At 49.1% G+C, this 22941-nt stretch overlaps 8 protein-coding genes across 8 annotated transcripts; 1 reads left to right on the top strand and 7 right to left on the bottom strand.

Annotated features, from left to right (window-relative positions):
• Positions 1-830: 830 nt before the first annotated feature.
• On the top strand, positions 831-2085 carry N7446_007230 (putative C6 transcription factor; the record flags this gene model as incomplete). The annotated part of the gene is made up of 4 exons (XM_058515976.1): positions 831-1165; positions 1217-1345; positions 1417-1663; positions 1717-2085. The coding sequence occupies 4 exons, from the start codon at positions 831-833 to the stop codon at positions 2083-2085; spliced, it is 1080 nt and encodes a 359-aa protein (XP_058373154.1).
• Positions 2086-2109: 24 nt separating this feature from the next.
• On the bottom strand, positions 2110-3401 carry N7446_007229 (zinc-dependent alcohol dehydrogenase; the record flags this gene model as incomplete). The annotated part of the gene is made up of 5 exons (XM_058515975.1): positions 2110-2116; positions 2166-2589; positions 2642-2720; positions 2779-3152; positions 3251-3401. 5 exons carry the CDS (start codon positions 3399-3401, stop codon positions 2110-2112), a joined length of 1035 nt encoding a protein of 344 aa, XP_058373153.1.
• A 2278-nt stretch (positions 3402-5679) lies between these two features.
• Positions 5680-8003, bottom strand: bipA (Hsp70 family ATPase KAR2; the record flags this gene model as incomplete). Its single annotated transcript, XM_058515974.1, is given in 4 exon segments — positions 5680-6156; positions 6168-7353; positions 7401-7565; positions 7617-8003. 4 exon segments carry the CDS (start codon positions 7796-7798, stop codon positions 5680-5682), a joined length of 2010 nt encoding a protein of 669 aa, XP_058373152.1. The 5' UTR covers positions 7799-8003.
• A 707-nt stretch (positions 8004-8710) lies between these two features.
• N7446_007227 (putative translation elongation factor EF-1 subunit) lies at positions 8711-11486 on the bottom strand (the record flags this gene model as incomplete). The annotated part of the gene is made up of 5 exons (XM_058515973.1): positions 8711-9918; positions 9965-10144; positions 10195-10905; positions 11109-11153; positions 11255-11486. The coding sequence occupies 5 exons, from the start codon at positions 11484-11486 to the stop codon at positions 8711-8713; spliced, it is 2376 nt and encodes a 791-aa protein (XP_058373151.1).
• A 324-nt stretch (positions 11487-11810) lies between these two features.
• On the bottom strand, positions 11811-15480 carry pan2n2 (poly(A)-specific ribonuclease; the record flags this gene model as incomplete). The annotated part of the gene is made up of 4 exons (XM_058515972.1): positions 11811-12777; positions 12828-13946; positions 13995-15286; positions 15352-15480. 4 exons carry the CDS (start codon positions 15478-15480, stop codon positions 11811-11813), a joined length of 3507 nt encoding a protein of 1168 aa, XP_058373150.1.
• A 504-nt stretch (positions 15481-15984) lies between these two features.
• N7446_007225 (Zn(II)2Cys6 transcription factor) lies at positions 15985-18594 on the bottom strand (the record flags this gene model as incomplete). Its single annotated transcript, XM_058515971.1, has 9 exons — positions 15985-16547; positions 16632-16815; positions 16881-17056; positions 17124-17272; positions 17323-17447; positions 17502-18049; positions 18105-18328; positions 18381-18500; positions 18563-18594. 9 exons carry the CDS (start codon positions 18592-18594, stop codon positions 15985-15987), a joined length of 2121 nt encoding a protein of 706 aa, XP_058373149.1.
• A 200-nt stretch (positions 18595-18794) lies between these two features.
• Positions 18795-19772, bottom strand: N7446_007224 (type 1 glutamine amidotransferase; the record flags this gene model as incomplete). Its single annotated transcript, XM_058515970.1, has 1 exon — positions 18795-19772. One exon carries the CDS (start codon positions 19770-19772, stop codon positions 18795-18797), a length of 978 nt encoding a protein of 325 aa, XP_058373148.1.
• Positions 19773-22208: 2436 nt separating this feature from the next.
• On the bottom strand, positions 22209-22624 carry N7446_007223 (uncharacterized protein; the record flags this gene model as incomplete). The annotated part of the gene is made up of 3 exons (XM_058515969.1): positions 22209-22416; positions 22473-22539; positions 22606-22624. 3 exons carry the CDS (start codon positions 22622-22624, stop codon positions 22263-22265), a joined length of 240 nt encoding a protein of 79 aa, XP_058373147.1. The 3' UTR covers positions 22209-22262.
• Between the last annotated feature and the right edge of the window lie 317 nt (positions 22625-22941).

The raw sequence follows: 22941 nt of genomic DNA, 5'->3' as shown, positions 1-22941 counted from the left end.
CTGGACCTTCCCCGGCATAGATCTATGCTCCACTTGACCATTGTTATATCCGCTTCATAGACATCACTTCTAACGTATGTCGAGGTATGATTCCCGTGTTGCCAATCCCCGGGATATAAGTGTTTGTGGTTCAAAGACTGGGTTTTGTTCCAAGGTTTAAGTTCATTGCCTGACATAGAATAGATGCATTCACGAGACTCACATATGAAACCTTGTTGTTCTCCTCTCATCGTCAATATTATCCATGAAAAACATCGCATATTCTCCGACATGCAAGATCGGCAAATCTGCCGAAACTACCCCTCTGCAGCCAAAGTCCGACATCCCCGCACGGAGGACTTCATACTTTATCAAAATGACAATCTCAGTCACCCATGCCCCCAAAACGAGCCTGCGATAGGTGTATCTCCCGCAAAGTCAAATGCAGCGGCTCCTGGCCCTGCGATACATGCAGGACTTCCGTGAAGTGGGTTCGCTGTACCTACCTTCGGCCTGCCGGCCGAAGAGGCCCGAAAGCTAGGAAGCCTGCGAACTCTAACGTGGAAGCTCAGACTGTTGTTCCGGAAGACCAACCAGAGCTCGAAATAAGCACGAGAGCTGAAGAGCAGACTGAAAGGTACTGTTTCTCCAGGGATTCACCCAGTCTCCAGCGCATACCGAAGTCGATCCTGGCTACAGTAATCAATATATACCAGCAATGCTCGTACAGCGTCTGGCCTGTAATCCACGCTAAAAGCCTGCTTGAGAGAGTTGAGAATATAAAGCCAGAAGCAATTGATGAACAGGGTGGAAACACCGTGTGTCTGGCCACAGCGCTCTGCGCTGCAACAATGGCTCAGTTGCAGATGTCGCCCATGATGGACGGAGATGGATATGGAGATGGTTCCCAGAGAATCGATGCCACAACCATGGCACATACATGTCTACGAATGCGAGTGAAATGCGACAGTAATGGCGAGAATCTGTGCCTTCGCAGTATCTTGACATCGTTCTTTTTGCATGTATACCATGCCAAGGTCAATCAGCGGAATTCAGCAATGATGTTTATCCAGGAGGCTATAGCTGGTTCTCGGATTCTGCGGTTGGATGAAGGATTACCACAGCCAAAAGATGGTCTGATTGCAAATCAAGACTTGGTTTTTCCATTGCTTTGGGTTTCGGAGAGGTAAGTCAATCGCGTTTCGAACTATACAACCATATTTTAATCGAAAAGCAGGGGCTACTCGTTACATTTGGGACTTTCACCCTCATATACCGAGCCTCCAACCATTCTGGGGATTGAAAGCAGCATTGAATCTGATGTTCATGCGCAAGGCTTGCTGGAGCTAGTCAGACTATTCGTTGCGTTCGATAAAATCTCTATGCGTCGCAGACCCAATGGAGGTACCATAGCGGTCACAGATCTGACAGAGACAGAAAAAAGCTGTCTTCCCTGTCATTTAGTATGGCCGATCATGTCTCTACCCGATCGGCTGATTATCATGTCACGAGGGAGTGGATGAGAACGATAATCTGGCAGGAAGCTCTCGCGATGGGATTGCTCTCGTCCGCGGCGTATACCTCTGTTATGACCTTTGGATTTCCTGCACAAGTTGGACGAGATCTGCTGCAAGCTTTGAGAGGCTTTCGTGAGGCAGATTTGCTACCATTGGGTCGGGATCAGGTGGGTTGATGTTCAGTCGAAGGGTATCGGACACTTGCTTATATTGGGACTAGTTGCTTAAATGCTTCGAGGTTGCCAATTCACTAGCAGACACTGTTCTCTTGAGGTCGACTTTGATGAGCAGCAGGCGTGAACTAGGACCACATGATTTCCTTCATGCATTATATCAGAAGATTGTTCCTTTCCTTGAACAGGATCGCATGTTGCTGGGTATCCTTCGAGCGAAGACCGCCGAAGCTTTAGTCACGGCCCCAGCTCGCTTACTGACGATGAATGGAAGAAGTTCAGGTCTGTATGGGCTTGAAACTGAGACTGACCAGCGGACGCATCTTGGTGGATATCTACCATACGAGGTGGCCGAACAAAGCGACTTAGAGACCAACAGTTTGAATTTCTCACAGCAAGGACTGCAAATGATCTAAAATCAAACGTCGGAGAGTGATCATTCAGTGACTTGAAGAACGATCCGACCAGCAATATCCCCCTCTCCATCTCTTCATACACCTGCGGCAGCTCCGTGAACTGCCGGACCTTGACAACAGGCTTCACAACACCCCTTCGCACAAGATCCACAGCCTCCATACACTCTTTCAGTGACCCGACCAAGTTACCGGTAATCCTAAGCCCCTTGATCACGATAGTACAGATGGGAGTCTCCAGACACGGTCGTCCGGGTGGGATACCCACGCAGCTCAATGTCCCTCCCACGCGAAGCATATCGCAAGCATGAGCGAAAGCCTTTGCATTGCCTGCAGTAACAACTGCAGCGTGCGCACCAAGTCCGGTAACCTCTTTGACCTTCTTGACGGGATCCTCAGTGGCGAAATCAATGAAGTGCTGAGCGCCAATTGATTTCACAAAGTCCCCTTTGCCAGGCCCGGTATCGACACCAATGACCAATGCGCCTTGGGCCCTGGCATATTGAACTGGAACCCGTTAGTGCTGTCACAAATACTAAGCCAGGAAAGCAAGTCTCACCAGCCAAATGCCCAAGCCCGCCACCAGCCCCAACAACAACAACCCAATTTCCAGGCCGAATATTCGCGTTCAAAACTGCCTATCGGATACTCAGCACACATAGTCAACTCGGACACACTCCGGTTCTTGTTACATACCTTATACGCCGTCAAACCAGCACAAAGAACGGGCCCCATAACCTTCGGATCAACATCATCAGGAAGCAACGTCAAATAATCCGCATCAAGCGCAATATACTGCTGAAAACTGCCATCCTCATGATGCAAATGGTTCGTACTAGCAACACAGTACTGTTCCGTACCAGCAAGACAAAATTCGCAGCGTCGACAGATCCGGCTTGCGAATCGGATGCCGACGAGACTGCCTAGCTTGAGGTCTGTTGTATGTGTTATATCTGGGCCGAGGGCAATGACTCGGCCTATTCCTTCGTGGCCGCCGACGTGTGGGAGTTTAATCTTTGTAATTGGGGTTCCGTCTGGGCCTGCTGCTGTTCCCTGTTTTGTGTGGAGGTCTGCAGGGAGGAATTGTCGTCAGTGTGGGAGTGAATTGATATAGCTTTGAATTACATGAAGAATATGAGGTGGAACATGGGGCTTTGGGAAGACTCACCACTCTGGCAAACGCCGGTGTATAGCACCTTTGCTAGGACTTCATTTGGTCCTGGTGTTGGTACGGGATAATCTGTTTTGAATTCAACTTGCCCCCCGAGTTCTTTGACCAGGGCGACGGTTTGGGTTTGTGGGATATCGGGGGAGCCCATTTTCTTGGTGTTTGGTATTCCGTTGCATAGAATGATGTATGAAGTTGAAAGCTAATTCAATCTGGGAGACAAATGGATTGCAAATGGACTACATTTATATCTATAGCCTGCGGCCTGCGACTACTTCAACCACGTCAATTCTCCGAAAACATACATAATGTCGGGTGGGATCACAATACTAGAGCGGGGAAGATCACCATGTCGCCCCATTAGCATTTACAATCCAGACTAAACCAAGAATCTGCGATTGATGGAGATACACCCGACCAGTGGGGTAAAATCCAACGCCCTTTAGATCAGCCCCGAGCAGATAATGTGGAAACAGAGCCTGTCTAGACTCGGAGAAATGCAGCTAGTATAGAGTTTATTGTTGGCTCTGAACTCGTGACTAGGATCTGCATAGCCGTAATACTGCAGACAGACAAAGTATTTCGCCGAGCCAATTCTCCGTGTGGGGATGGATCTGTGCTTTGACCCCGCAAAGCAGAGGATATGTATAGACTGAGCATAGAAATCCACTTATCTTCGGACAGTGATGGCTTTGATTATATACTGCAGCCGAATGAGGAGCGTTTCTGTTCTATGCCGGCTCTTGGGGTTGAAAGCGAGGGACCCCTACAACATACTGTCTGACGAAAAATCTATAGAGTTTATAACAGAAATACAGTATGATTCAATTGTTTATTCCTGGATCAATACCTTATGTAACACTATTGATCAGAATCCATCGCATTGATATTATACAAGAATTACTTCAATGAGCACAGTTATATCATTATGGATGCATACGGCTTCGACGGACCTTCATACAACGTCAGATTCTTCTTCGCGAGCCATTTCAGCAAGCGCTAGCTAAGAAAGCGATCACCTCGTTACGTCGTTACGTCAAAATTAAACGTCGATTCATTGATAATTATACAGGTGTTGATTCACTTGTCAGTTCGTTGCGACATCGGGGCCCACGACAGCTGCGTCTACTCATGAGATCCATTCATTAGCCAACAGATTTGACGAATTACGGCAATAGAATGCATGTATAATCTTCCTCACTTCGTCCTTTACTCATGATGCTTAGGATTGATAACCAGCACCGACCATACAATCATGCAATCTACTGCTACTAATTCTTATCTTCAGCTCAGCTGCCGCTTTCGATCTTTAACATCCAGCAGTTCTTGCATTGTTCATTTCAAGTCCGCTTACATAAGCGGACGGCTTTACAAAAAGCAAAAAACGACAGCTGGGTGGTTCGAACACCCGCCTCCGAAGAGACTAGATTTCAAGTCTAGCGCCTTAGACCACTCGGCCAAGCTGCCGTATCGGTGAGAAAAGGCTCTAAATTGGGACCCGAGGTCCATATCGAGATTTCACGAATATAAAGAGCACCATGGCAGAGGGGTCAAATAGCAGTCATTTTCGGCATGAAACTGACAAATTCTTAGATTCCATCTATCAATTGCACACGAAAATCAACAATAGTCTGTGGAGAAGAGAGATTGGTAGTATGGGAGGATAAATCAGTGAGAGAGACAATCAACAATCAGCAACATGGAATGCATGCTTATCGAGATTGGACGTTGGACATGTAATTTCCATTCGAATATTTTGTTGCACCATTTTTGATCTCTTTATCTGTTTCAATTCTATACTTTTGAAACTTGACTTAAGGTGTTCCTTACTTTTCCCTTTGCAGCTGAACTAATACGCAAGTAACTACTAATCTTGTTTTTTGAGCTCAGAAGCCTCACGCTGGACCAAGGCCAGCATGACTGCCATCGGTTAGTCATGCTCAAACGCCAAATTAAGTACGCACAATAGCTGCTTGATTGCATAGCAGACCATTGATTATATAGGTAAGCTAAGCCAGTTATCCTGATAACTTAGGCTGCCCGCAGCCAAGGGTCCTAACTAACAAGAATAAAGGCTCGTTCTAGGAGTGGTTATTTTTTATATATCAGATGGTTGGTTGGCATGGTTAGATTAAGAAATTAGGAACTCATTAGGGAATTAATTAATCTGTCGAGACTGAAATGTAGAACCAACAGTCGTCTCTAGCATACACTTCGACGAAAAAGTGTCACCCTACGTCCTCGAACCTCTGCACCAGATAATGGCCTAATAGAATATCTACTTGTCTACTTTCAACAAATGCAAGGTATCATGGTGTATTCTTGACCGGCATAGCCAGGTCTACAGGTTACTTAAACAGATATCAAGACAAAAAAACTCAAGCAAGAGAAGAAAAAATGAACTCCATGAATAATGCCTCAAGATAATTTTACAGTTCGTCGTGGTCCAGGGGCTCATCATCATCCTCGTTGGGAGCGGCAGAGCCGTAGAGCTTGCTGGTGATGGGGTAAGCGACACTCGAGAGCTGCTCCTTCTGCTCCTCGAAGTCCTCCATGGTAGCGGTGGCGGCGTTGTCCTCGAGCCAGTCGTTGACCTCCTTGACAGCGTCGAGGATGGACTGCTTGTCATCCTCGTCAATCTGGCCACCGAGACCGTTCTCATCGTTGACCTGGTTCTTCAGGGAGAAGGCGTAGTTCTCGAGGCCGTTACGGGCCTCGATCTTGCCCTTGATAGCCTTGTCCTCCTCGGCGTACTGCTCGGCCTCCTGGACCATGCGGTCGATCTCCTCCTGGGACAGACGACCCTTGTCGTTGGTGATGGTGATGGACTCGGCCTTGCCGGTGCCCTTGTCGCTGGCGCTGACCTTGAGGATTCCGTTGGCGTCGAGGTCGAAGGCGACCTCGATCTGAGGAACACCACGGGGCGCGGGGGGATGTTGGTCAGCTCGAACTTGCCGAGCATGTTGTTGTCCTTGGTCATCGAGCGCTCACCCTCGAACACCTGGATCAGGACGGTGGGCTGGTTGTCGGCGGCAGTCGAGAAGATCTGCGACTTGCGGGTGGGGATGACAGTGTTGCGGGGAATGAGCTTGGTCATGACACCGCCAGTGGTCTCAATACCGAGAGTAAGGGGGTTAACATCCATGAGAACCATGTCGACCATCTCCTCGTCACCGGAGAGAATACCACCCTGGACGGCGGCACCGAAAGCGACAGCCTCATCGGGGTTGATACCCTTGCTGGCTTTCTTGCCGGCGAAGAACTCCTCGAGGAGGGCCTGAACCTTGGGAATACGGGTAGAGCCACCGACGAGAACGATGTCGTCAACCTCGGACTTCTTGACCTTGGCGTCCTTGAGGACCTGCTCAACGGGCTTGAGGGTCTTCTTGAAAAGATCCATGTTGAGCTCCTCGAACTTAGCCCGGGTGAGGGTCTCGGAGAAGTCCTCACCGTTGTGGAAGGCCTCAATCTCAATGCGAGTGGACATCTGGGAAGACAGAGTACGCTTGGCCTTCTCGACCTCGCGCTTCAGCTTACCCATAGCCTTGAGATCCTTCTTGACATCGGTGTTGTTCTTCTTGTTGTACTGCTTAACGAAGTACTCCATGACACGGTGGTCAAAGTCCTCACCACCAAGGTGGGTGTCACCAGCGGTAGCCAAGACCTCGAAGACACCGTTGTCAATCGACAGGAGGGAAACATCGAAAGTACCACCACCAAGATCGTAGACAATGACCTGGCGCTCGTCACCGGTCTTGTCCAGACCGTAGGCGATAGCGGCGGCGGTGGGCTCGTTGACAACACGGAGGACGTTGAGACCGGCGATGGTACCGGCGTCCTTGGTGGCCTGACGCTGGGCGTCGTTGAAGTAGGCGGGAACGGTAACAACAGCGTGGGTAACGGTCTTGCCGAGGTAGCCCTCAGCAATCTCCTTCATCTTACCCAGAACCATGGCGGAGATCTCCTCCGGGGTGAAGGTCTTGGGGGTCTTGTTGACGTCGACCTTAACCTGGGGCTTGCCATCCTTCTTGACAACCTTGAAGGGGTAGTTCTTGATGTCCTTCTGGATATCCTTGTCATCAAACTTGCGACCGATCATACGCCTGTGTCTGTTAGCATTGAAAAACACTCAGCGAGTGTGGCAACTTACTTGACGTCGAAGACAGTGCGCTCGGGGTTGGCGGCGTATTGGTTCTTGGCGGCGTCACCAACGAGGCGCTCCTCATCGGTGAATGCGACGTAAGAGGGAGTAATACGGTTTCCTTGGTCATTGACAAGAATCTCGACCTTGCCGTTCTGCATCACACCCACACAACTGTAATAAGTTAGCATTGTTTCAATGCCACGCATCCACTGATATACATACGAGTATGTGGTTCCCAAATCAATACCAATAACATTGCCGTAGTTCTCAGGGGAGTTCTCCTCCTGAGCGTGAGCGGTGTTACCAAAGAAGGCCAAGGGGGCGAGGAAGACGAAGAGGAGGTAGAAGACGGTGGTCCAGGCAAAAGGCTTGGACGCGCCGTCGCGTGCGGAGATTCGTGCCATTGTGAAGGGGTATAATGTAAAGGTAAGAGAAAAGTGCTATTCAAATCACACAATCGAGAAGCTGTCGAGGTCGAAGCTTCGTGCGTGCCGTTCTATACAGCGACGCGGAGTAAACACAAAAGACGTGTTGTACTCAACCCTTTCTAAAGTAAGCGGGAGAGGGACCCGAGGCGATGTGAGGGAAAGAAAGAATGGTTGCAAGAAGATCGAGGTGGACTTCTTGTACGCGAAATATGGCCCAGCGGCCATGCTGGCCTTTTCCCAGTTCAGGTCACTTCTCGTGCTCTGATTGGTTGCCACTCGTACGGCAGTGGCTTACTCAGAGTCCGCCTGTCTTGTTACCGCCTGCCCCTTTGGGGAACATACATTCTAAAGAGGACTAGCGGCAGGGGCCACCCAGGGATTCCTTTTGATTCCCACCAATCAGAAGCTGCCAGATGATCGAACTTGCTAGAAGGGGCCAAACACATGGCCCCTTGGGTCAAGTTTGGTCAAGTTTAGATCATTAACGGTGTATCTGGTGTATTCTGGCCTCGAATGCTTTTGCCACGTAGATATCAAGACATTGGCTTACATGTACTTTAGTCATGGTAGAAGTTAACAGCTATCACAGATCTCACAGATCGACAAACATGCTCACAGGCCTAGAATAGGCCGGGGATCTGCCGAGCAGGGGGTAGCACAGGGCACAGGGTCCATATAGATCGCCCTAGATGCTGTGAACATTGTACAGCTCAAGGTTGCACAATACCTCGATTAGAAAACATTTAGGCATAACAAACAATACACGTATAGACAACTACATGTTTGCCAACTCTTAAGCTACAAGCTACGATATATATATCCAGGTAGAGCAGACTAAGTTTATGCAGGAATGTATTTTTAGAAAACATCGTTCTTGACGGACACTGCCTACTCTAATAACCCAGCAGCCACTGTTGATCCACCTGAACGTAGAACAATCCTCGTTGGTGCTTCCAGTGGCACAGCGTGATCCATCTCCACCACAATTCGAGCAACAGTACCAGGAGCCACAATCTTGGGCCGTTTCTTGATAGCCGCGCCTGATGCTTTGTCTAGAGAAGCAACCAGCTTGCTAATACGGGCAGGGACATGAAGGCGGCCGCGGTGAACATCCACCTGCATAGGCATCAAATGTTCAAATGCTAGGACCTTGGTGGTGAAAGTAGTGATGGTAGGAATCGGAGAAGAAGGACGGCAAACAACGTCACCGGAGCGAAGGTGAATGGGGTCGATGTTGGCAATATTCAAAACAACATTTTGGCCTGCCACAGCCCAGTCACTCGGGTCACTGTCTACCTCGATACTCCGGACCATGGCTGTTTCACCACTGGGCATGGTCAAGATCTGATCGCCCACTTGCAAACTGCCTGCGTCAAGACGGCCAGAAATGGAGAGGGGGTTTTGCACGCCGCCTCGGAAGACGTCGCCGATAGTCATGCGTAGTGGCTTTTCAAGGGCGTGGGTGTATGGCTCTGAATCTTCCAATTCCTCTATCAATGTCCGACCAGAGTACCAAGCGGCATGAGGATCTTCACTGCGACGGGTGATGTTGTCACCGAGAACACCTGAACAAGGCACGAAAGCGATGTTCTTCTCTTGGAAGCCTGCGGTAGTCAAGAAGGAAGAAATCTGTTGCTCAATCTCTTCGAAACGACCACGATCCCACTGCACAGCATCCATTTTGTTCACAGCCACCACGATTTTCTGAGTACCCATGCTGCGTACTAATAGGGCGTGTTCCTTGGTCTGACCTTTCAAGCCGGACTCGAACTTGCCCACACTGGAGTCGATGACTAGAACTGCAAAGTCGGCTTGACTGGCACCAGCGATCATGTTTGGCACAAAGTCACGGTGGCCCGGTGCATCAACAATAGTGAAAGCTGTTTTTTCAGTCTCGAACTTGTTGGTGGCAATATCTATCGTCACGCCTCGTGCTCTTTCCTCTGATCCTTGATCCAGAACCCAAGCCAGCGCAAAGGAACCCTTACCGATCTTCTCAGCTTCTTGCCGATATTTGTCGAGTGTCCGTTTATCAATAGCACCTTGGTCTGCCAACAACCGCCCCATCAAGGTACTCTTTCCAGCATCAACATGACCTGTAGAGTCAGCCAAAGTCCATACTAACCACTAGTGAGCACCTACCAATAACAACAAAGTTAGCCGACCTCTTGCGATTGGACTTTTTGTACTCCGCTAGAACATCCAGATTCTTGCTCTTTACAGTCACTTTCTCCTCCACTGATAAATCCTTTATCCCACCTGTTAGATCAGACTGGGCTTTCTTATTCCCAGCTGATTTCGAGGCCGTGTTCGACTTGAATCCTACACATTATTAGGCGGGTGCCTTCAGACCTTTCTGCGGATCGCCAAACCTTTCGCTGTGCTCTGTGCATTCAGAACGACATCGTCGGGGCTGGGGGCTGCAAAGTCAAAGGGTTCAGCATCCTGTCCATATAGCTTCAACAGGTCCGCACTATTGGAGTGCAAGTGGCTTGGCTCGGCCGTTGTCGGGCCCGCTGCCGGACCAACAATAGTGCTAGCAAAGGTAGAGGGCGAGGCACGAATGTTGGGAACTGTTTCTCGGGGCTCAGGCTCTGCCTTGGATTTATGGATTGGTTCAGGCAGGGGTTCGGGAGATTTGAGCTCAGGTTGGGGCTCCTTTGGGACCGGGGATGACGACGAAGATGAGGAGCTTGATTTTCCCAAACGCCGTAGTCCAGATCCTTCAGAGGGTCTCGGTGTGGATCTTCCACTGACGGCAAGCCTTTCCCGAAGAGATAGTGGTGCCTGGGGGTCCGGAGATGGAGCATGTGAAGGCGTAGGCGAGGACGAAGCATCTGGAGTTCCCGTCGGGGTTGGAGCTTTCTCGCCCTCCTTCTTCTTTCGAGCAGCAGCTAAAGCCGCCAATTTGGAAACCTTTCCGCCATTCTCTGGTGCACCACCCAAGAGCCCCAAACGCGGGTAGAGAGGCTCGACCAATATCTCCGCCTTCCGATGAGAGGGAACATTGAGCCAGGGACAGTCGCGAAAGAAGTCCGCCGCCGAGAAATGTGCCGTGGGACAAGGAGCAGGAAACGCGGGCACTGCAAGACCTGTTAGAACATTGTTCAAGCTTCCAGACGGTCAGTTTAGAGTCCAGAGAGATTGAATGAATAGGGGATTCCGCGTCATAGTCAAAACACACCTTTCTTAAACGTTGCAGCTCGCGATCCGGTTGTAGTCGATGCCCCGACCGAGCCAAGCCAAAGCACTTCGATAGAACGACCTCTGCAAGAATATTGCTTACCTGCTGCCCTTGGCTTCTGCTTTATAGCCTCCTTTTCCTTCTTCCCTGTAAAAATCACGTTAGCAAACTGTTACAACAAGCGACAACCCCCGCGAAACTCTCGAAATCCTCGGAACCCTGGAAACTCGTCTGCAAGAAAAACATACCCCTCAGATAATTCACAGATTTCTCAATATCATTATAGTAATGCCATAATGCTTCTTGGACTTCTTCTTTCGTAGCGGTCACGGACGGTTGCCCCGCACTGAGCTGTTGCAAAACTGCAGCGGTGCACTGCTGCAAGAATTCCTGTTCTTCGGGGTCCGGCGACGCATATCCGTCATCAGAATAGTAATCATCGTCATCGTAGCCAACGTCTTTGATGCGGTGTCTCGACATGAGGGAAGGTGGGGGGATGGAGGCACGGAGGGAAGGAAGAGAGACGTCCGAGGACGTAATAAGTCAATTGAAAGAACGAAAAGAACGAAAAGACGCAAAATGTCGACAGGATGTACAGGACAGTACTAAGTTAGTTGAGGAGAGAGAAGTGGGATGTCTCTGTTGCGGCAGAAACGCTGACCGACACGTCATACCCCACTATTCCTGGCCAGCTATACAACACTACTGTAGTGTATCTTCAACTGATTCTATTGATTCTACGCATACTCTGCAGAGACATAAGAATAGTGTATTCCAAAAAGACCAAGTGCTGCTAATGTATATTTATCGTAAGGGACTGCCACCGAAGAAATCACCAGCACCAGGCCCAGAGAAGCTTCCATTGCTGGGAGTCAACGCGATAGATCGCCTGAAAGCCTGGCGAGGAGTGGTGGGGGCACTGGTAGGCCCAGTGTTGGGAGCGTTAGTTGCAGCGATCGCTGCAGAACGGGTTTCGGGGGTGCTAGGAGTGTTGCGTCCGCTGTCATTCTGCATGGTGACAGCGGTACCGGGTCGAGAGAGCACGGCAGCAGTGCCGCCGTTTTTAGGAGGTGGGCGGAAGCCTAGCTTGGAGCCTTCGCGGAAGATTTCTTCGAGCATTTGTGCGACAATGCCTGCATCCTCGTATTCCTGGAACTTCTTCCACAGGCGCAAAGCCATGCGAGCATCTTCAATGGAGTCGTGGCCTTGAACGGTGTCGGGTGTGGGCTCCTCCTGGATGTATTCCTTGAAGACAGCCCAGGCTAGGTACCTCAGACTGAGGCGACGGTTCTTGCCAGGGTGGAAGAAGAGATATTGAGTGTCCACCGTTTGAGACTTCGGCACCTGGATGTTGATCTTGCGGAAGTCAGATGCCAAACCGTGACCGACAAACACACAGCCCAAGTTCAAAAGCAACCATAGCTTCTTGTACGCTGCCTTGAGTGTCACGAGATTGTGCTCACTAGTCCGCGAATCCAGATCACCAGGCTTGATACCAGAATACTGAGTAACATAGTCCACAATCGGGTCTCGAATGATGATATAGTCGTCAATAAAGGGGACCCCTTCTTGGATACCTTGACCCCGCAAGACGGATACACGAGCCAGCCCACTCTTGTTGGGACGGACCATTTCCTGCGATCCATCTGCTTTGACATCAATCTCAGCCTTTTCAAGATCGACAAACTCAGTATCTAATGCGACAGGTATCCCGGACTTTGGCAGCTCTTCCTCGGTGAGAGTACGACATGACTCCACTTGACGACCACCACTGATCACTTTGTTAGCATCTTCTCTAGCAAAAAGAGGGGGGATACTCACTTCAAAGACCACTCGCGGAATAGCAAGGTCTTATCAAGGTGATTCTTCCAGGAGTCATCGACGACATGGCGTGGGTCTCGGACTTGGTAAGCCAGGACGCAGGGTTGTTTCCAAGGTTGTGTGAATCGTAAGGCTTCGTCCTTTTCGACCTCGGTGACTAAGAAATCATTGAACAGATGCCATTTGCTTTGGTCTTGGTTTTCACGGCCAGAGATTGAGACGTTGACAAAGGACACCAAATGCGGCTTTTGGTGCTCAGGAATGTCAATTTCCGCCACCAAGCCTACCAGATCGTATACCACAAGCCCCGGAGTCTGACTTTGAAGTCGATGTTGGAGCTCATCACCCTCGAAACACATCACTTGTCCACTAGGATCAACAAGGATGCCAACAGCGTCAGGGAGCCAGCCTGGCATTGACCAAAGTCGACGGCAAAGAGGATTGGTTAAGGCAGCGTTAAGGACGAGAACCAAAGGCATACGATGGATGGACTTGCGGATAGTCACTTGCTGGTAGCGACGGCAATAATTACACCAGCCGCGGTTCTGTGTCTCTCTTTCAATACTCGCGCGAAGAATGTTGGAGAATCGGAATACCGGATTCCGTCGTGCATGTTTCATGTCGATGTTCGGGTATACAAGTTCATTGGCTAGTGAATTGCCAGGACGAACAATCTCATTCTGGCAAAACATACACCGAATAGACTCGGATGCCACTGTGGCGAGACGTTGGTCGAGATCCTCAGAACTTGGTTGTATCATGCGGAAGTCGTGAGCTATTTGTGTCAGGAAGAAACGGTTGACTGCCTGTATGGCTGTTGAAAGTGACTTGTTGGGAAGATTCTCTTCCAGGAGACCTAGATTAGAGGCTTCCCGGAAGCTGCTGAATGTCTTCAGAAGATTGGTGGCCTGACAATTCTGGCCATTGGCCTTTTCCAACATGTCAAATAAGTAGCCTAGTTCACACAACAGACAATGTTCAATCAGACACGACCCAGCCGCGTGATTTAGTGCGAGGTTCCGGAAAAGGGGAATAAACTTGAAAAGTTGGAGAAGGGAATTGGTGAAGGAGTTGGCGATGTGAGTTTCAAGACCAGAAAATGTGGTCTTGTTATAAAATCTATTGAATGGTGAGTCAAGAACAAACAGCAATGAAAAAGGGTCCTACCGGAAATCGAAATCATCCACACCGAATCGACTATACTTGATTTCGACGTTGCTATACTTGAGCAATGGATCATCATCGCTCTCTCCATTGATTTTTGCCCCGGCCAGCGCCTCAGCTGCATCGCCGATCGCGCCCTCTGACTTGCTAATATCTCGAGCCTTTTCGCTCAGGAATTTAGGTGCAATGAGAGCTGGCTCCGCCGTGGTGAGAGCCCGGGTATTTTCTACCTGATTTCGACGAGTCTTTCTCGGATTTGGAGCATGATGCCCTATCTCCGCCGGGCGTAAATATGGCAGTATTGACTGATCTAATGGAGCAGGCGGACTGCCAACCTCGAAAAGCAAATGACTTGGCCAAGCTGAGTGGAGGCGTTCATGGTAGTAAGGCATCCCAACCATGCTCAGTGGAACGTCTGGAGACCAGTCCATCGGAGGTGGTCGTGTGGGAACATCTGCAAATTCCGTCTCTTTACTCATTTCATTGAAATGGACCTTGGTCGGCGAGCCCCACAGATGAATTGAGCATTCGGCATCGTTGATAGCCAATGCCTCTCCAGATGGTGACAAGTCGATCCCAAGCATGAGAGACACATTGGCCTGTCGCAAGTTTACTGCATTTGGATTCATAAGATCCACCACTTGGAGTTGTCCTGTCTGTGAGGCCACGAAGCTGGTGGTGTGAAGTTTGGGATGCATGCGTACATATGCTGCACCTGCATGGAACGGAATCGGAGGCAATGGTGTCAAGGTTTTCAGGTCATATACGTTGGCAAGAGGGTCCACAATGGGGGCTCCAAGTTGGCGGACGGAGAAGCCACAGGTAACCAGCAAGTCATTTCGCGCATCCATGTCATTGACAGCTGTCCCGTGGGCCTTCCATGACTTGACAACACTAAAGTCCGAGAGACTGAGAGCATTGACTGATCCTGTATCCGTAGCCGCGCAGAGATATCGACTCTTTTTCATGAGGGTGTAGCCGAATTCGGTGGGAAGCTTATCAACAATTGTACCCTTGTCGATATCCACAGTAAACATCACTCTCTGACAACCTGCGACGAGAATTCGATTTGTTTGGGCAGTAAAACTCATGCAACGCAGGTCGACCATCTCATCGTGAGCAAGATGCCATTGGGTCAGGCCTCGCCGCGTGATCATATGTACACTTTTCGAAGATAGTGAAATTACTCCTCTTTCGTGAAAGAGAATCTGTCGTACCATGCCATCGGATACTGGATGGGCCCGAACGGAGGTATATCGTTGCAGCTCTGGTCCGTAGAATGAAGTGACCCTGCCCTGGGAAGAAAGGAAAACATTGGTCAGAATCGCGTCCCACGGGGACCGCATCGACGAATGCTCACATATTCATTGCCTGTCCACAAAAGCTCCATAACATCGTCAAATGCCGTCGCCGTCGCAATAGTTGGCATAGCATGCGGACTGGGTGGGGGCATGGGGATGCGCGACAGCTCATCCCAGTCTGCCTCCATGGCTGTGGCTGTGGCAGAGCACAAAGGCTCCGATTTTCTGGTATCGGTACAATATGAATCTATCGAGAGTTGCTAGCTCTACCCGCGCGGGAAACCAGCGAGGGTTGGCATCGTCCGAGGCGAGAGACGCGAGTGCGGGGAAGCTATAGGACGATTTGAGATTCAGACGAAAGCGAGGTTAGGGTATAATCAAAAGTAGAACCAAAAGCGAAGATCAAGTGTCGGCTTGCAATGCTCGACGCGACGAAAAAAGGAATGGGTCGGAGACAACTGCGTTGCAGGTTGAGGGACCGCTCTTTCGACGAGGGATCACGTGATGGTCTCGAATCAACACTTGTACAGACGTGGAATCAAAGTTGAAGTTATTGCCAACTTTTCATCTCTTTATTTATATTCTATTTGGTTACTCTAACAGCCATTTGAAGTCACTCGAACTCACAAGAGCATGTCAATTACAACCTGGATGTGACACTACCATCGTTAAGTCACTCACTTAAATTCAATTCATGGACCACTAAACACCTTCTCGATTTCCAACCAGTCGATATAGTCAACTCCCGTCAAAGGTAAGGTCGGATTGTGGAAGCTTGAATATATTCCTTCTGCTTCACCAGACAGATCCATATCCCAATCTACGTCCATGTCGAACATTGAACCTGCAAAATCAATATTCGACCACGGCTCAAGTAGTCTGGACTCATCCGAGTGGTAATTTCGACCATCGGAAGCGAAATCATTGGGTAGTGAACCGCCCGAAGAAGTCGCCAATGGGTATTGCCTCGAACCCGATCCTGCAATGAACCGACCCTTCTGTCGAGACAGTGCACCGCTTTGTCGTTCATCTGCATTGAAGACATAGTCTGGCCAAACATGGGAACAGGAGTGGGCAATGTCTTGGAGGCGTCGCTCGGCCGCTAGATTCCCTGCTTGAGATAGAAACTGGAGCACTTCGAATGCTTGATCCAGCGCTAAAGGTGGTTTTGTTTGCGAATGGTCAAGGAACCCCACCATCACTAGTACAAAGGCAGCGGAAAAGGTGGCATCCAGGTCGAAAAAGCCATACCGGGCTTGAATCAAGTCAGAATTAAGCCTTCGAGAGAGATACTGTGACAAAATAGGGGAAGTAGGGCCTTAACGGAAGGAAGACTCACGGATTGTTTGCTGCTGCCGAAGAGATTCAAGTATGGCAAGACTCTTTGTGGCTGCTTCATTGCACGTCTCACAAAGACGAAGGAGGATGTTCGGTACTGGTTCAGAATTTTGTGATCGCTGTTGTCGTTGTGCTTTCAATCGAGCTCTTTGCAATAGTATTGGGCGGGCACAAAGAATGATTGCCTAACCTCAAAGTTAACATGTGATACTGGTTGTTAACTTATAATTCCAGTCGAGGACAGGCTTACTTGAAACAGCATTAGATATAACGATGCACCTGTGCGAGTCACTGCCTTTAACGGCCGATTGAAGTCAAGCACTAATGCCTGGGGAAATGACCGGCTCGTATCATGCAGTTCTTGAAGAATATCCTGAATTTTTCGGACCAATTCAAGTTGCGTAATGGATTTATTACCATAAAGAGCTATTTTTAACGCATGCATCAGAAGACGGCCATGATCAGAATGTAGGGTAGTTCAAGTATAACTCACTGGACATGATTTCGTCTGTGACCCGTGCGATACGTACGTTAATAGCGAGGGCAATTGGAGATTGGAATCCCACAGCGTGTCGAGGAAGTTCAGTGCGTAATTGTCGCTCGTCAGCCCCTGCAGCCAGCCCGAGACCAGAAGATAGGCGCCTGGATATGTTGATTAGCTTATGGGATAATAAAGACTCCATAAAACCCACCTGTCTAACATGTATACCGTCCACCAAAGTCGTAGCCTGTGGGCACTTTCAGAAGGAAGGCAGCCCTGTTCGCTTTCCTGTAAGTTGCACCCGAGGGCTATGGCAAGTCGCAGTGCAAGTCCAATCTAGTACATGTAAGTCAGCTTTTGGAAAGACCCTAGGGAATGCAGGTGGCATACATGGAGATAAGCGTCGTGCTTGCGGTCACACCATTGAAGGTATGTCGCAATTAAGGTCAAGATCTCGACAGCCATAACACCCTCTCCACCCATCTGATGTAACGGAGGAAGAAGCTTCAATGCTTCCGCAAAGAGTTCCGCACCAGGTGTCTGGGAAGTGGGATGTTTCACATCCATAAGTTTTGCCATGGCCATAACCAAAAGATATTCGGCGAACCAAGTCGTGTTCATCTGTTGATGCTTTGTTTCTGGGGATTGAAAGAGTAGTCCCAGGTTATCCGAGAAAGACCGTGGGTCAAAGAAGTGCTGACTGACGCCAAGATAGAAAAGAAATTGATCAAGTAGGTGCTGCGACTCTTCCAATGACGGGATAGACAATTCAGGGGCATCGCTGACAAGCTCTTTGATTGATGGCCATTGAGACCCCGGGGTACTTGGTACATGAGGGGATGAATGAGCTCCCCGAAATGTGACTTCACTTGAACGGGATTTATCAAGAAGAGATCTGACTTGAGATTCGAACGCAGGCCCGGAAGCTAGGTCCGTTGCTTCGTGAGATGTTAGCTTCCGTTGAGGGCCGGTAATATAGAGATATTACAGTACCTGGGCTTATAGCAGAATCATCATCGGCGTATGATAAATCCCCTTCTGCCAAGTTGTTGGGCGCATTATCAGCGGGCGTTGGAGAAACGCCTTGCAAAGACTGACGACCAGTTGTCACCTCTCCTTCATTGGGAGAAGGAAGCGAAGAAGGTGAGTCTCCAATGGACTGAGATGAAAGCTGCTCCTCATAGGCTCGGATTTTATCCAAGAGATGCTTCACTTGGCTAGATGAAGGTTAGCCGGAGAGACCAAATACTGTATACGCAACTGACTCACGCCTCAGAAAAACGACTGCGCCCGGAATGACCGAAAGTACATTCCCAGTTATGTTTGACGCAGGCACGACATGGCTTGTCGCCTGAGCACTTAACCTTGCGCCTCCGGCACGTCTCACATCTGCAAAGTTGTTATCATACACGTTCCAGAATCGGTAATAAGGCAACGCATCTCCAACATACGCATTAGTAGATCGAGGATTTGAGCTGACCATGTTCTTTGCGATCAATTTTATCCCATTGACTTGAGTTTCACAATTCTAATACACGGAAACAAGGCTTCGTAGAGTTGATAACGCTCGGGTGTTCCTCCGACGGTGCGGGGACTTCGGCTTTGACATCCGAGGTCTCCCGCAGTCCCTTCTGGATGCAAACAACAAATCCCGTGGACATCTGACAGCGAGATCAACACACATCAAGAAGACGGATGAAGATCCGAGTCTACCGACTGGTCCTCTCCGGCGAAAAACAAAAGCACAGCCTCTGCGGCTGCTTTAGAATCATCGTCGTCTTCTTTTCCCGGCACAGCGGAGCGCTTGATATTTTCCAGATGAGAAGCCAGAACTGCTGGAGACCAGTGGAACTGGTCAGCAAATTTGCAGCAGAGCTCAGCTGTAGCAAACCCGTCGAATTCAAAATGCCCTTGGAAGGTGAGAACGCGCCCCGGCTGGTACAGGCCTTGTATCGGGCATTTAAGGCTGCTCCCCATATTGAGCCACGATTCGGGCAGAAGTGCCTCCCTACCACCAGGAGAATCTGGCGAAGATATTACTGCATCGCCATGAATGAGTTGCATGCGAAATGGTTGTTGCGAAAACCGCGCTAGAGGCGGAAAGCTGGAGATAAACGCCGGGTTCAGGGCGATAGGATGAATGCCAATTTCGTGACCATGCGGGGACAATCCAACGGACACCTTGAAAGAACGTCCTTTGGAAGTATAGACCTTGTCACTTGCGAGCAGGGCTTCGCCTATAAGCTGATGGCCGAAACACGACCCGAATATTTTGACCAACGGGTAGCCAGAATGCACTTTTTGTAGGAAACTCTTCAAACCTGGAATCCAAGGCAGATCATCATATACCGCAGCTGCAGCGCCAGTGACCAGGATCGCGTCGATAGGCCCGGGGAACCCAGAAGACTGTTTCTCCGTGAGAGACCAGGGATTGACTCGCAAGCCCCCGAAAGGTGGCAGTGAGTCGCCAACGACATCAAAAGCAGTGACATGAGCACTGACCGAGCCTGCTTGTGGCTTGTATTGACTGTTATTGATACGCTTTGCAGCAGCAGCAAGAAGCGATCTGAACTGCGAGCTGTACAATCCTCGTTGGGCGTAGACACGATGACACGGAATATCTGTATCGAGGACAGCGATGTGTATCTGACGGGGTTCCATTTTCGTACACAGTCCGGTATATTCTCGCAATAAAAGAGAGGATAGGCAGGCTTATCAATGAGGGAACTGGAAGATCACTGTTTTCCCCGCGTAAAGTTCTCCGATTTCCCGATTGTCTGTCGGATGACCGCCGAAAGTGTCGGGGCAAATGCCCGACGTGAATCGGTTTATTTCTTGAGAATTAGTCTCACAATATTCTGTAGACCTCAATGTAGCTTACTATGTTTTTGTTTTCACGACTAATAGGTCTATGGGGGAGACCACCTGTAATTTCAACTCTTTCGTAACACAATTGGCAATTCTCAGTTCCGCTAAAAGACATTGTTATCCCGAACATTATACCATTTGCGCGCTTTGACATGAGAATATTGCATTCAAGTTGTTTTGTCCTTTTAAGAGCTCGCTTTTGCTCTTCCTTTAAAATTAAAGAAAAGACCTGTACCCCCCAGCACGTGCTAGTTGTCCAAGTAATCAAAATTGCCTCGCTGTATTTTCTCCGAAGAAGCTTACGAAAAGGCATTTCAGTGACCTAGATACACAGAGTGAGGTAAATTGGAGGAAGAATAACGCCCATTACAAATCCAGCCAGGTGTGCCCCGAATGTATTTCAACGGGGTTTCGAAAGGTTGACATACACTGAAACCGCAGAACGGGAATATGTCTTTCATTGACCAGATTTTTGCTTGGAGTCAAGTCACTGTGTGCGAGTCCCAACGGATGGATGCGATGTATAGATAGCTCCAGGGCGATCTTAAAAGCGTTTTGATCGACATTTCAGCTCCCTTTCTTGATGTATGTGAATTCCTATCCATCAGAAGCCCGAGCAACCCGACAGCCATAATAACGGACAATGTTCAGGTGTGGTGCTCGAGCTAGCAACTCAAGTATTTCAGCCTGTGGTAGCAAGCGCTCAGGCATCTGGCTTAATTTTCGTGCTCTCTGAGGACCTCTTACATTTTCGGACATGGATGCTTGATGTAAACAGTCTCCATGGGGAAGTCTTGAGCTTGAGTGAGCTCCATCCCAGGTACAGGCCAGTTAGAATATACATCGTTGTCAGGAACGCACTTCAGAGCGCCTCGGAAGAAGGAGGGGGATACCTCTCCGCTAACTCGAATTTCTAAGGCACTTTGTACCTACCGGCGACATTGGCGAAACAAATACAATGCCTTCCCTAATCAGGATTAGGCAGGTGGAGAGGGGTTCGAATACCAAGGAATGGGGGTCCTTCTAACGTCACCCATAAAATATCATGTCCTAAGCCCTTCGGTGAAATAACAAATAGCTAGAAGAGAACAAGCTCAAGTCCAGCCTGTGCAAAATATGCATCCCACGGCAGCAAAGTTTCCGACGACCAGAATCTGCGGAGTAACTGTCGGGTTCTAGCGAAGTTACCCATTCCAAGGCTCTGCATATTTCCCATACGTGTTTGGACCATTCCCCGCTCTGTAATGATGTCAGTCTCGCATCCAGCACTGAACATCGGCCAAAGGATTAGGATGTTTGCCAGTGAGAAGGGATGGATCTGGGATACGGCATCGAGGATGTTGTTCAAATCTGTTCTGACTTGGACGTGGCTTTTTGGTAGCATCTGTACACGGCGATGGAGGTGTAGTAAAGCAGCGTGAGTGAAAGCTCGATGTGTGGTTTGAAGTTCAAGAACAGAAATCTGGCTGTTGGTAACCCTCGTACTTGGGATGGACCTTTCAAGCAAAGCATAGAGCTTCGTCTCGAGTTCTAACTCCGATACTGACGGATCGCTCGGTACAAGTCCAGTACTCGAATAAAAATACTGCCTGTGTGCCCACCGAGATACTTGTGTCATTAATTGGAACAAATCCAACGAAAACCCGCAAATATCATCCACATTTTCCGTGGAATGCGACAGAGATGTATCCAACAAAACATCCTCGGGTTTGTGAATACATTGCACATCAAGGCCTGACAAAGCTGCAAGAACATCCATTGTCTTAAACCATTTAGCCAAGCACTCAATGAATGGATCGATCGGAGTAGACAACAATTTTTGCTGTTCTAGCAAGGCAAGCAGAAGCCCCAAAGCTCCCCGGAGATGGGTTCGCCAGATCGGTATATTCCCATTACAAAGATTATTTGTACTCAAGATCAATGCAGTCGTAACCGACTCGGCACTAGGTTTCTGTTTGGTGCCTGAGAGTTCTTCACGAAGGCTGCAGATAGCCGAGTTCGTATATTTTAAACAAGTCACCCTGTGTCTTGAGCTCGCGTCCTTCAGCAACCGACTTTGATGGCTGCACGCAGAAGCAAGAATAGCATTAAGAAGATGAGGTGTATTTAGAGCGGAGCCAATCAATCTTTGCGGGAAGAGATCAGGTGCTGCAGGAAATAGTGTATTGACCGTCTGCGTGGCGTAGATGTGCATCAGAAATTTAGATTCCTCAGTAAACAAGAATGGAGAATGGTTCAGTGTAGGTTGCTGCAGTGATGGGACCAAGGCCATACTTGGCTGCCTCAGATTCCATGATGTTTCACGGCTGATGGACTTCTTTTCCTCTCGCTGTCGAGGGTTTGGCCGCTCAAGGACTTGTGAGATAAAGTTCGGACTGTAAGAGCATCCTCTGGGATAGCGCTTGCAGCGTAAACATACTGGTCGTCGTAGGTCGCACTATAATAAGTTAGTACAGTATTTTCAAAGTATCATTTTGTCCAGTCGTGGTTTACCTTGACTTTCTTTCTCCGGCACTCAGTGCAACCGTCCCGTCTTCTCTCGATGGTGGCATCGTTCCCTCTAATAGATGTTAGATTTGGCAATAATGACATTCTCATGGACATCAGGGTGTGTCATTACTCAGACCATTCTTGCGCAGCCACATGGTTAATTTTCGTTCTCAGTGAGTCAGCGTGGTGATTGGAGTTCCGATTCGTCGCGTCCTTAATGGATGGGATCCACCCAAAGCCTCATGCGGGATTTATCGCAGGTTTCTCGCTATGGGAGATAAATGTATCTACATTTCGCCTCGATTCTTCTGTGCCTCTATAGCCTGGTGTGCCCCGCTAGCTCAAGACGCCCTTTCTCATTGATATTTTGAATTGAAAATCGACGTATCTTGACAAAATCAACTAAAATTTTGAAAACCTCGAAACCCTCTGTCATCATATCTTATCACGATGGCCGAACAATGAGGACAGT

The sequence above is a fragment of the Penicillium canescens genome, assembly GCF_028828765.1.
Source record: "Penicillium canescens strain IBT 15451 chromosome Unknown utg000004l_segment0_segment0, whole genome shotgun sequence".
NCBI lineage: Eukaryota > Fungi > Ascomycota > Eurotiomycetes > Eurotiales > Aspergillaceae > Penicillium > Penicillium canescens.
This window is presented reverse-complemented; position numbering and strand designations above follow the sequence as displayed.